The sequence below is a fragment of the Rana temporaria genome, chromosome 1 (assembly GCF_905171775.1).
Source record: "Rana temporaria chromosome 1, aRanTem1.1, whole genome shotgun sequence".
Lineage (NCBI taxonomy): Eukaryota > Metazoa > Chordata > Amphibia > Anura > Ranidae > Rana > Rana temporaria.
Window position 1 is genome coordinate 118,899,775 of NC_053489.1, and position 12,967 is coordinate 118,912,741.

General features: G+C 46.1%; 1 protein-coding gene across 1 annotated transcript in view; it reads left to right on the forward strand.

The window, feature by feature from the left end:
- POLR3G (RNA polymerase III subunit G) overlaps positions 1-7,482 on the forward strand; it is a 124,027-nt gene extending 116,545 nt beyond the window's left edge. Inside the window, exons 7-8 of the mRNA XM_040342060.1 lie at positions 2,668-2,793; positions 7,341-7,482. Of these exons, the coding sequence (XP_040197994.1) occupies positions 2,668-2,793; positions 7,341-7,424 (210 nt within the window). The 3' untranslated portion in view covers positions 7,425-7,482. The remainder of the gene's footprint in view (positions 1-2,667; positions 2,794-7,340) is intronic.
- The last annotated feature ends 5,485 nt before the right edge of the window (positions 7,483-12,967 follow it).

The window sequence follows — 12,967 nt, forward strand, 5'->3', positions numbered from 1 at the left end:
TTTCAGCCGGACAAGACCACGGCAGTGACTTCGGTCTACCTTCAGATATACCAGTGGACGGGCCACTGGAGTCGCCAGATGCTGGACCAGGGTGTCTGGTCTTTATGCTGGGCTCCCTTGCAGGTGACCCTCACAGGGCATGGATCACCTGGCAGCTCGTCTCCACCGCAAGGGTGTCAAAGCTAGTGGTCAGGTCTGGTGATATGGTGCAGACGCGTCAGTCGCGCTGGTGGTCCTGTGGGGTCTGTATCAGCAATTCCACCATTGTAGTGCTTCCTCGGCTGCTCCAGTGTGGAGGCTTAGGAGATCCTGATGCTTCTAATCGCTCCAGCTTGGCCTCGGCGTCCTTGGTTCGTCTACCCTGGCGGTTGCCAGGGTGGGAGGTACCTCTGTCTCGAGGTCCCATATTTTCATTCTGTTGTACAGTCACTGACTTGCTCAACATCGCTATTGGAAGCCGGACTTTAAGAGACCGGGGTCTGTCAGACTCTGTCATCTCAACAATGCTGAGGGCACGGTAGTCTTCTTCTGGAGGCTCTACCGTCACATCTGGCAGGGTTTTTTCCGACATCATGCGTCGGTCTCACAGGTATGCAAGGCGGTGACTTGCTCGTCTTTTCACCTTTTTTCCAGAATTTACATGGTTGCTGTGAGTGCATCTTCTGATGCTTCTTTCGGACGCTAGTTTTTGCAGGCGGCTGTTTTAAAACTGCACCTCCTCCGTTGAGGAGCTCTGCTTGTTTTGGGGTGAAATTAAAAATGTTTTTACTGATGTATTTCCCACCCCTCATTTTTTGACACTGCTTGGGGACGTCCCACTTGTCAAGATTTAAGGAGCTGTGTCCGTCCATGGACGATAAGAGAAAATAGGATTTTTTTGTACTCACCGTAAAATCCTTTTCTCTGCATCCATGGACAGACACAGCTCCCACCCCTCCTTTTTAGGTTTGTACTGCTTGTTACAAACTGAGGCTGCATGCTGCAGTGAGGAGGGTTATGTCTGGAGGGACCTCCCCCTGGGCGGGGCTGTTCAACTCTGTTAATGTAACATGTTTTTAACCATTTTAACATGTGTCTGCCTGCCTAACCCACTTGTCAAGATTTAAGGAGCTTGTGTCCGTCCATGGACTCAGAAAAAAAGGATTTTACGGTGAGTACAAAAAATCCTATTTTTTGCAGCAAGATCCTTGATATTGGGGGTGAGGTTAATGCCTAAGTAGGGGAGGGATTCTAATCAGTAAGAGAAATTGAAAGAGGAGCGTAAAGACTCTAGGGTGGAAGGTGGGATGTTTATTGGCATGCCCAATGATTTAGAGACATTAACTGTTAGGCCAGATAGGGAAGGGTATGTAAAAGATTGGGTAATGCAGTTTTAGGTTGTGTTAAAGCGGTAGTTCACCCTCAGTGTCAACATTGTACCATAAAACCAGGCATTGTAGCGCGAGCTACAGTATGCCTGTCTCGAATTTTTTATCCCCGTACTCAGTGTACTGGTACATTATAGATTCCGACTCCCGCGGGGAATGGGCGTGCCTATGGAGAGGGAGGATGATTGACGGCCGGCTCTGGCACGTCACGCTCCCCGAAGACAGCCGGAGTAGGTCTCTGCTCTTCACGGCGCCTGCGCACAGGCTATGCGCAGGCGCCGTGAAGAGCCAAGCCTATTTCGGCTATTTCCGGAGAAGCGTGACGCGCCAGAGCCGGCCGTCAATCACCTTCCGTCTGGATTGGAACGCCCATTCCCCGTGGGCAGTCGGAATCGTCTATGTACGATTACACAGTGAGTACGGGGATAAAAAATTTGAGACAGGCATACTGTAGCTCGCACTACAATGCCTGATTTTATGCTAGAAGAAATTATTTTTTTTTTTTTTCTTGTTTATAGGGTGAACCCCCGCTTTAAGAACAGTAACATGTCATCTGCGTACATACTTAATTTGTAAGTGTTATTTCTTGTTGAATAACCCGTTATGTCTGTATGGTGTAGGATAGCTGTAGCTAATGGTTCAATAGCTAGCGCGAATAACGGGGAAAGGGGGCAACCCTGACGTGTACCTCTGCCCACACTGAAGAATTCTGAATTGCAACCTGGCAGTCTTATTCTAGAAATTCTAAGAAACCCTATCAAACACTTGTTAATATCAAGGCTCAACATGAGAAGTGGTCTAGAGTTTATATTTGCGTCTTGGATAATGTTTGTGACCAATCTGATGTTGTCAGTAATTTGTCTACCGGGGATAAATCCAGATTGGTAAGGGGAGATCAGAGTAGGGATAATTGTGGCAAATCTGTTTGCTAGGAGTCTTCTAAATATTTTGAGATCATTATTTATCACCGAGATTGGTCTATAATTTTGGGGTAATGTGTGATCCTTGTTCGGCTTTGGGATGAGGGACAAATATTAGCGAGTAACAGCTCTTCTGGGAATTGTTCTTCTTTTAGGACGTTATTATATAGTTTCGTTAGATGTGGGATTAAAAGTTGGGAATATTGTTTATAATATAGAGAAGTAAAGCCATCTGGGCCTGGGGCCGAATTTTTCTTAAGTGATTTAATTATGTGAACTAATTCATCATCAGTGCATGGTGAGTATAGGTCTTCTGTACTTTACATTCTCTAATTACTCCAGGTTAACCATTTAAACTTAAACTAAATGTATTCATACAGGAACTGGAGAAAAAAGGCGATGAAGAAAAATCGGATGAAGAAAATGTAAAGAAAAAGGGTAGTGGTGATGAAGAAGAAGAGGAGGAAGTTGAGGCAGAGATTGAAGATGAGGAGGATTGTGAAGAAGTAATGTACAGATTTTTTCCTGAATTATCTTAGAATTAGACATGTTGATTAAGGATTCTTCCTTTCAGCCATGGGTCCATAGAATCAGCTGATGCTGTTGGAGGGAATGGTAGGCAGGGTCACAGATTGATCAATCCATCTGCCTGCCAGTACCCTAAACCTACAGGTGAAACGCGAAAAATTAGAAAATCATGCTAAAGTTCATTTATTTCACTAATATAACTTAAAACTAATATATGAGATAGACTCATTACATGCAAAGCAAGATAGTTCAAGCCGTGATTTGTCATAATTGTGATGATTATGGCTTACAGCTCATGAAAACTCCAAATCCACAATCTCAGAAAATCAGAATATTACATGAAATCAATAAAACAAGGATTGTACATGGAACAATATCGGACCTCTGAAAAGTATAAGCATTCATATGTACTTGGTTTGGGCCCCTTTTTCAGCAATTACTGCCTCAATGCAGCGTGGCATGGACGTTTTGACCAGGATGCTTCAATAGTGACCTTCAGCTCTTCTGCATTCTTCGGTCTCATAGCTCTCATCTTTCTCTTGGCAATGCCCCATAGATCCTCTATGGCAGGGGTTTCAAACTCCATTTCATTGTGGGCCGCATCAGCATTATAATTGCCCTCAAAAGGGCCGGTTGTATCTGTAAGATTAGATGCCCAGCGCATCCCGTCCCCTTTACATTAGATGTCAAGAGCCAGCCCACCATCAGAAGTTGAGTCCCCCACCCTCCCTTACATCACAGTGAACCCCCCCCCCTTTCCTTATGCTGCTGCTGGGAAGAAGCTGTATGCATTTCTTGAAAGCAGAAAGTAAGGGTCTGGTGTAGGACCAGAGGGAGGCATGGAGCTCTCCTGCAACAGGAGAGGTGCGAGGGTCACATGAAATGTCCTGGAGGGCCAGATTCGGCCCGAGGGCCTTGTGTTGACACCTGTGCGCTATGGGGTTCAGGTCAGGCGAGTTTGCTGGCCAATCAGGCACAATAATCCCACGGTCATTGAACCAGGTTTTGGTGCTTTTAGCAGTGTGGACAGGTGCCAAGTCCTGCTGGAAAATGAAGTCAGCATACGCATAGAGCTTATCTGCATGAGGAAGCATGAAGTGCTCCAAAATCTCCTGGTAGATGGCTCCGTTGACCCTGGACTTAATGAAGCACAGTGGACCAACACCAGCAGATGACATGGCTCCCCAAATCAACAGACTGTGGAAACTTCACACTGTACTTCAAGCATCTTGCAGTGGGTGCCTCTCTATTCTTCCTCCATACTCTGGGTCCTTGGTTTCCAAATGAGATGCAAAATTTGCTCTCATCAGGGTCCCACCCCTGCTCTCTCCTCATTGGCTCATTGACAGCAGATGGAGCCAATGGCTCCTGCTGCTGTGTGAGCCAGTGAGGAGAGAGAAAGGGACCTGGGAGAGCCACTGCTCTCATGCACATCACTGGATGGATATTGGGCTCAGGTAAGTATACGTTAAACATTGAACTCAGAGGCGCTTTTCTGTGTGTTTTTTTTTTCTAAGTGTAAGGGTGGGGGCTGGGGGCGGATGCACCCAGGAGGCTTTTTACTTTAACCACTTAAGGACTGGAAGAATTTGCCCCCTTAATGACCAGGCCATTTTTTGTGATACAGCACTGCTTTACATTAGCTGACAATTGCGCAGTCGTGTGACACTGTACCCAAATAAAATTGATGTCCTTTTTGTTTTCCCACAAATAGAGATTTATTTTTGTGGTATTTGATCACCTCCTGTGGTTTTTATTTTTTGCACTATAAACAAGAAAAGGCCGTCAATTTTAAAAAAAATATTTTCTGAAATAAATGTACCCAAGAAAGTTTTAAAAATTTCTCACTTCTTCATTAATTTAGGCCAATATGTATTGTGCTACATATTTTTGGTAAAAAAACTAAACAAAAAAAAAACAATAAGCGTATTCATAATTGGTTTGCGCAAAAGTTATAGCGTCTACAAAATAGGGGATAGATTTATGACATGTTTATAATTCACTAGTAATGGCGGTGATCAGTGATTTTAGCAGGAACCAGTGACATTTTTAGTGATCTGTAGGGATGAGCCGAACAACCCCCCCCCCCCCCCGGTTCGGTTTGCATCAGAACATGCGAACAGGCAAAAAAACAGGCAGAAAAATCAAAAGTGCTAATTTTAAAGGTTAATATGCAAGTCAAGGGAGGGGGCGAGCACGATACTCTATACCAGGGAGAAAGCCTTGCACTACTGTGTGGAGTTACAGACAGAAGAACAGAAAGTGAGGATTTCTCAGAAGAAATAAGGACATTTAAAAGCAAAATCAAGGGATGAGGTAAGTGAAGGACGACTGCACTAAGTAAAGGAAGCTATTTAGGGAATTTTTTTTTTTTACCTTTACAACCCCTTTAAGTGTGGTTTCCTTGTGTGGAGACATTATGGGGCAGATCCACAAAGAAATTATGCCGGCGTATCTATTGATACGCCGGCGTAATTTCAAAATTCCAGCGTCGTATCTTTGTTTTGAATCCTCAAAACAAGATACGACGGCATCTCGGCTAGATCCGACAGGCGTACGTCTTCGTACGCCGCCGGATCTAAGCTGCAATTTTTTGGCGGCCGCTAGGTGGCGTTCCCGTCGAAATCCGCGTTGAGTATGCAAATTAGCTATTTACGGCGATCCACGAACGTACGTCCGCCCGTTGGTTTTTTTTTTCATCGTTTGCGTTCGGCTTTTTCCGGCGTATAGTTAAAGTTGCTGTTATGAGGCATACTCAATGTTAAGTATGGCCGTCGTTACCGCGTACAATTTTGAAATTTTTGCGTCGTTTGCGAATAGGAATTTGCATAGAATTACGTCACCGTCGTAAGCATTGGCTGGTTCCAGTTTAATTTCGAGCATGCGCACTGGGATACCCCCAGGAATGCGCAGTTTTTTTTTAACTGCGCATCCCATGTACGTATTAACATAAAACACGCCCCCTTCACATCCAATTGAATTCCGCGCCCTTACGCAGCCCTTACGCCGCGACAGATCAACTACGCCGCAGTAACTTACGGTGCGGATTCAAACTAAAAAAGGTAAGTTACGGCGGCGTATCTTAGATACGCTGCGCCCGGCGCAGATGTATGTGGATCTGCCCCCATGTATGCAGTTTTGTTTATAGTAGGAATTAAACACCAGGATGAACTAACACTGGAGTGTGACTTATCTTACATGGTGCAAAGATGGGCTACATGATGTCAGCACCTGGAATGCATGTGCATGATAGGAGGTGATAGTCTGAAGTAGTGCTGTGGATTTTGATGTGTTTTACACTCTAATGCTATTAGTTTTCACCAAGGCAGTGTACTTCCAAAGCACATGCTTTGTAGCCCACTGCAATGCACAGTAATGCACTACCATGCGTGATAGTTTGAGATCTCCTGCAAAGCGGATCTCCCTATTATGATCAAACATTCAAAACGTGTCAAGACCCTTTTAACCTCCCTGGCGGTATGATTATTTCAGATTTTAGGTGCTGAAAGCGGTACCATTATTTTGCATGGAAATTTGACTTTTACATTGTAGGCCTGTAATTCTTAGGAATAACTCGCTTAAATCTGTGCAAACCAGAGTCTGGTAGACATCCCGGGTATGATAAAGTTTGAAAAATAAAATCATAAATTATAATATAATATAATAAATAACTATAAATAATTATAACAAATAATAATGTAATTATAATAAAAATTATTCAATAATGTAATCAAATCAAAAACACTGAAATTTGCTCAGTTGCAGAATTGTCGCTGTCATTACTTTTATTGTTTGACGAATTTCCCCACAAATTGCTATCGCTCAATTCTGCAAGTGATTCTAATTTATTATCGCTGTTTTCTAGCTGGTCTAAAAGCACTTTTGATGTAAAGGGCCACTTTTTGGTTGCTATGGACAATCTCCAGTTTCCAGGCAGAAAGAACAGTTTTTATTATATAAAAGTTCATGTAGGACACAGGGCAAACCACTAGGGACAAAGGGGATGTGTATTTATTTCATACAGTACTGTAATCTAGAATATTACAGTATACTGTATGTATTGTGTGTATTTACTTTTTTGAATTTGGCGCCGATCTCCACCCCCATGCATCGTAACGTCGCAGGGAACGGAGCTTGGTGGCACACGGGCACTGTGTGAATCGAGCGAGGAGACACAGCTCGATCACACAGCGGGCAGGCATTGCAGGATCCAGGGGACAATGGTAAGTATTCCCTGCCTGTGGACACTGCGAGGCGATCCCGAGTCTGGCTCGGGGTTACCGCTTTTGGTTCTGAAATTCCCCCCCCTGAGCCATACCGCTGTGGGGGTTAAGAACTTACTATTTTGTTGTACTTGCTATTTTGATTATAAATTTCCCATTGAGCTGCATGGACTCGCCTTTTCTTTTCCCTTTTTATTAACAACAGACAACCAATATTCCTCATCTTTTCCTGGAATTATTTCACTGAAGTCCTAAAACCTTTGTTTTTATGTTTTTTTTTTTTTTTTTTTTTTTTTTTTTTGGCAAATGACTACATTGCCTCCTACTTTGAAGATGGAGATGACTTTGGGAACAGTGATGACAATATGGATGAAGCCACCTACTAGACCTGTATTATAAACTGATGCAACACAAGTCAGAAATATAAGTAATATTACTCAAAAATTTTGCACGCTCTTGGTTTTTGTTTGTCTAGCATTACCCCCGAAGGAGCTGCTGGTTAGTGGGCATGTCTTCGCCGTCTAGGGTATATGATGAGAGCTGAGAAGAACTGCAATGTCTTTTTCTGTACTTTATTAGCCAACGGAGTAGAAGAACAAAAGTAGTAGCTGAAAAGGTAGAAGGGTAACAGATAATAAGTTCAGGTGTAGAACTTTGTTTGGAAATAGGGTTGAGCGAACCCGAACTGTAAAGTTCGGGTTCGGTACGGACTTTGGGTTTTTCCCGAACCCGAATAATTGGAAAAAATCCGGGTTCTGAGTTTGTGTATGTTTTGGCGCGCTGCACGGCAGCCAATCGCCATTCGTTTTACTACTGTGACTGGGAACTGATCACAGCCATGCCTACTTATGGCATGGCTGTGATTGGCCAGTGCAGCATGTGACCCGTCATGTGACCAGCCTCTATATTAGATAGAGGCACACAGCACAGATCGCCACTCTGCTTCACTAATGATAGGAAAAGGCTGCTGAATCTGCTGCTTAGGGACAGTGTTAGGTGTATCCTGCTCCAGATATCTCAAGAAGCACACTTTATTTCTTTGATATCTGCATCATCTTATGGTATCTGGCTCGTTGTCACTGTGCTTCACTTATGATAGGCAAAGGCTGCTGTTGCTGCTTAGGGACAGTGTGAGGCCTCGTACACACGACAGAGTTTCTCGGCAGAATTCACCGAGAAACTCTGTCAAACCCGGATTCTGCCGAGAAACTCTGTCGTCTGTACACTTTTGGCCCGATGGAGCCGCCGAGGAACTCGTCGAGAAAATAGAGAACATGTTCTCTATTTTCTCGTTGTTCTATGGGAGAAGGCGGCCCGCCGAGCTCCTCGGCGGCTTCATCCCTGAACTCACCGAGGAACTCGACGTGTTTGGCACGTCGAGTTCCTCGGCCATGTGTACGGGGCCTTAGGTGTATCCTGCTCCAGAATTCTCAACAAGCACTCTTTATTCCTGTGACATCTGCTGTGCTTCATATAGTTTAGGAATTTTGTTCAGCTATAGGGGCAGTCAGCAATCTATAGGTGACTCTGAATATTTCAACAGCACTGCACCTGTGATATACTGTGTTTTTCTGTCAAGTACATAGTTCAGGGACAGGTTCCAGAAATTTTCCTATAGGGGCAGTCAGCAATCTATAGGTGACTCTGAATATTTCAACAGCACTGCACCTGCCACCACCTGTCCACCTGTGATATACTGTGTTTTTCTGTCAAGTACATAGTTCAGGGACAGGTTCCTGAAATTTTCCTATAGGGGCAGTCAGCAATTTATAGGTGACTCTGAATATTTCAACAGCACTGCACCTGTCCCCTGTGATATACTGTCTGTGCAGTAAATTGTTTAGGGCTGGGTTCCTGCTTCTTGCTATAGGTGGAGAAATATATAGGTGAATCTCTGCCCATTTCACCAGCACTCCACCTGTCCCCTGTCATATACTGTCTGTGCAGTACATTGTTTAGGGCTGGCTTCCTGCTTATTGCTATAGGTAGAGAAATATATAGGTGAATCTCTGCCTATTTCACCAGCTTACACTATTTTTGTATTTAAAATGTCTCAAAATTAGGGCAAGACCCTAAATTTGAGAAATATATAGGTGAATCTCTGCCCATTTCACCAGCACTCCGCCAGTACATTGTTTAGGGCTGGGTTCCTGCTTCTTGCTATAGGTAGAGAAATATATAGGTGAATCTGTGCCTATTTCACCATATTACACTATTTTTGTATTTAAAATTTCTCAAAATTAGGGCAAGACCCTAAATTTGAGAAATATGAGGAAACTGTGGAGCTCCTGTTACAGGGAGAGGACGTGGTCGATCTGTGCCAGCTACAAGCACAAGTGAAACCCCTTTCTCAGGTGCGAGTAGCCGACAGAGCCTGCAGCGGTATTTGTTTGAGCCTAATCCAGCTCTACGAATGACATGGACAGGAGGCCGGTTTATGACTCTTCGGATTGTATGCTGAGCTATACCGTGGTTATCTTGACGGCTAAGGTATTGGGAGACCAGACTTCCCACAGGCCCTATTAGACTGATGCAAAACAGTCTTTTCATCTGGTAAGCAGGCAATCTTATCCTTCCTCACGGGTGTATTGGTGACAGCTTACCTCACATCAATCAAGAGTCTTTCACATTGTCTGCACAATCCACTTCTCTTTCACAAGGAAAATTACTGGATAGAGTCATATGAACTTTGTTTCGTGGCTTTTTAAGACTTTTTCTTCATATATCCATCTGCATTTTTATGTTTTTTCCTATTCTGGCTATATTTTCAGTTTATTCCAGAATGACTTTTTTTGTTTATTATTAATTTATATGAGCACAATATCACTCACTAGCGCTGCACTGTTTTTTTCTTTTTTATGTTACCAAGTTGTTGTACACAATTTAGTGCTAGCAGCTATTTACATTTATAATTCAATATTTAATTTAGCGCAGCGTCAACCTTTTTGGTTTTTGTTTATTTCTACGAATGTTGAGGCCAGGAGCAGAACAGGCGGTAGTAGATTGGGTTGCTGACAGTGCCTCCAGTTCCTTCACATTGTTTTCCAACCAGTCTTGTGCTGAAAGTTCAGAGTTGGCGCCTGCAGCCGATGTCCACCATCAGTCTTTCACCTCACCCCCTTGCAAATCAGCCAAGCAGTCTGAGCCCCAAAGCATGCAGCAGTCTCTTCTTCTTTTTGATGAGTCTGTTAGCATGTGTTCCCAGGGCCATCCACCTAGCCCAGCCCCAGAAGGGGAAGAGATTGAGTGCACCGATGCCCAACCACTTATATTTCAGGATGAGTTCATGGGGGGACCATCACAGCATGTCTTGCATGATGATGATGAAACATAGTTGCCAACTGCTGTTGCTTTTGCAATTGTGCAGACCGACAAGGAGGGAAGTGGTGAAGACTGGGTGGAAGATGATGTGCAGGACGATGAGGTCCTCGACCCGACATGGAATCAACCTCATGCAGGTGACCCATGTAGTTCGGAGGAAGAGGCGGTGGTCGCACAGAGCCACCAGCACAGCAGAAGAGGGAGCAGGGTGCCAAAGCAGAGCGTCCGTCCCCTAGACAGTACGCCTGCTACTGCCCAACGCAGCAAGGGACCGAGCACACCAAAACCAGGTCCAAGGAGTTCCCTAGCATGGCAGTTCTTCACACAATGTGCTGATGACAAGACATGCGTGGTTTGCACGTTGTGCAATCAGAGCCTGAAGCGAGGCATAAACGTTCTCAACCTGAGCACAACCTGCATGACCAGGCATCTAAGTGCAAAGCACGAGCTGCAGTGGAGTAGACACCTCCAAAAACCAAGAAAGGTCTCTGGCTCCTCCTGCTTCCTCTTCTGCATCAGTCTCGGGCCTCTCTGCCTCTTCATCCACCTCCGTAGTGACAGTGCCACCTGCCACCCCTCAATTAGAGGACCGGCAAGCAACACTACCACCTGGGTCACCAAACATCTCCACAATGTCCCATGGAAGCATTCAGCTCTCTATCCCTCTACCCTCTAACACTGGAGCGTAAGAGGAAGTACCCCTCTACCCACCCGCGATCCCTGGCCCTGAATGCCAGCATTTCAAAATTACTGGCCTTTGAAATGCTGTCATTCCGTCTGGTGGAGACGCAGAGTTTTAAAAGCCTGATGGCATTGGCTGTCCCACAGTACTTTTGTGCCCAGCCGCCACTACTTTTCCAGGCGAGCCATCCCTTCCCTGCACAACCAAGTGGGGTACAAAATCGGGTGTGCACTGCGCAACGCCATCTGTGCCAAGGTCCACCTAACTACGGATACGTGGACCAGTAAGCACGGTCAGGGACGTTATATCTCCCTAACAGCGCACTGGGTAAATGTAGTGGCGGCTGGGCCTGAGGCGGATAGTAGTTTGGCGCATGTCCTTCCACCACCGAGGATTGCAGGGCGCTTCAGTTTGCCTCCTGTTCCTAACTCCTTCTACTCCGCTTCCTCATCCTCTACCGCCTCCTCATCTAGTCAGCATAACAAATTCACCACCAACTTCAGCACAGCCATGGGTAAACGCCAGCAGGCAGTTTTAAAACTTTCCTGTTTGGGGGAAAAACCACACACCGCGCAGGAGTTGTGGAGGGACATGGAACAACAGACCGATGAGTGGTTGGCGTCAGTGAGCCTCAAGCCGGGCCTGGTGGTGTGCGATAACGGGCGAAATCTCGTAGCAGCTCTGGGCCTAGCCAGTTTGACGCACATCCCTTGCCTGGCGCATGTGCTGAATTTGGTGGTGCAGAGTTTCCTGAAAACTTACCCCGACACGCCACAGCTGCTGCAGAAAGTGCGGGCCGTCTGTGCGCACTTTCGGCGTTCTCACCCTGCTGCTGCTCGCCTGGCAGCGCTGCAGCGTAACTTCGGACTTCCCGCTCACTGCCTCATATGTGATGTGCCCACAAGGTGGAACTCCACCTTGCACATGCTGGCCAGACTGTGCGAGCAGCAGCAGGCGATAGTGGAGTTCCAGCTGCAGCACGCACGCGTGAGTCGCTCTGCGGAACAGAACCACTTTACCACCAATAACTGGGCCTCCATGCGAGACCTGTGTGCCTTGTTGTGCTGTTTTGAGTACTCCACCAACATGGCCAGTGCCAATGATGCCGCTATCAGCGTGACTATCCCAGTTCTATGCCTCCTTGAAAAAATGCTACGGGCAATGATGGAAGAGGATGTGGCACAGGAGGAGGAGGAGGAATCGGGATCATTTGCAAGGCTTTCAGGGCAGTCATTCACAAGTGGCTCCGAGGGTGGGTTTGTGCACCAACAAAGGCCAGGTACACAATTGTCCAGCAAGGGCACAGTTCTGGAGGATGACGCGGTGGAGGATGAGGAAGACATGGAGGAGGAGGAGGAACCATGTTCACAGCAGGATGGCATCCAGACCAGCTCATGGCCATTACTGGTGCGTGGCTGGGGGGATACAGAGGACACAGATGATACACCTCCCACAGAGGACAGCTTTTCGTTGCCTCTGGGCAGCCTGGCACACATGAGCAATTACATGCTGCAGTGTCTCCGCAACGACCGGTGTGTTTCGCACATTATGACAGGTGCCGATTACTGGGTGGCCACGCTGCTGGATCCCTGTTACAAGGACAATGTACCGTCCTTAATCCCCTCACTGGAGCGTGAACGCAAGATGCGCGAGTACAAGCGCACGCTGGTAGACGCGCTGCTGGTGCAATTCCCACCTGGCAGCAGGGGCACAGTGGAAGCAGAAGGCGAAGGCAGAGGAGGAGGAAGAGGTCGCCAACGCAGCAGGGGCACCGCCAGCACCTCAGAAGACAGGGTTAGCATGGCCGAAATGTGGAAAAGCTTTGTCAGCACGCCACAACAAACAGCACCACCAGCTGATATGGAACGTTTTAGCAGGAGGCAGCATTTCAGCAACATGGCGGAGCAGTATGTGTGCACACGCCTA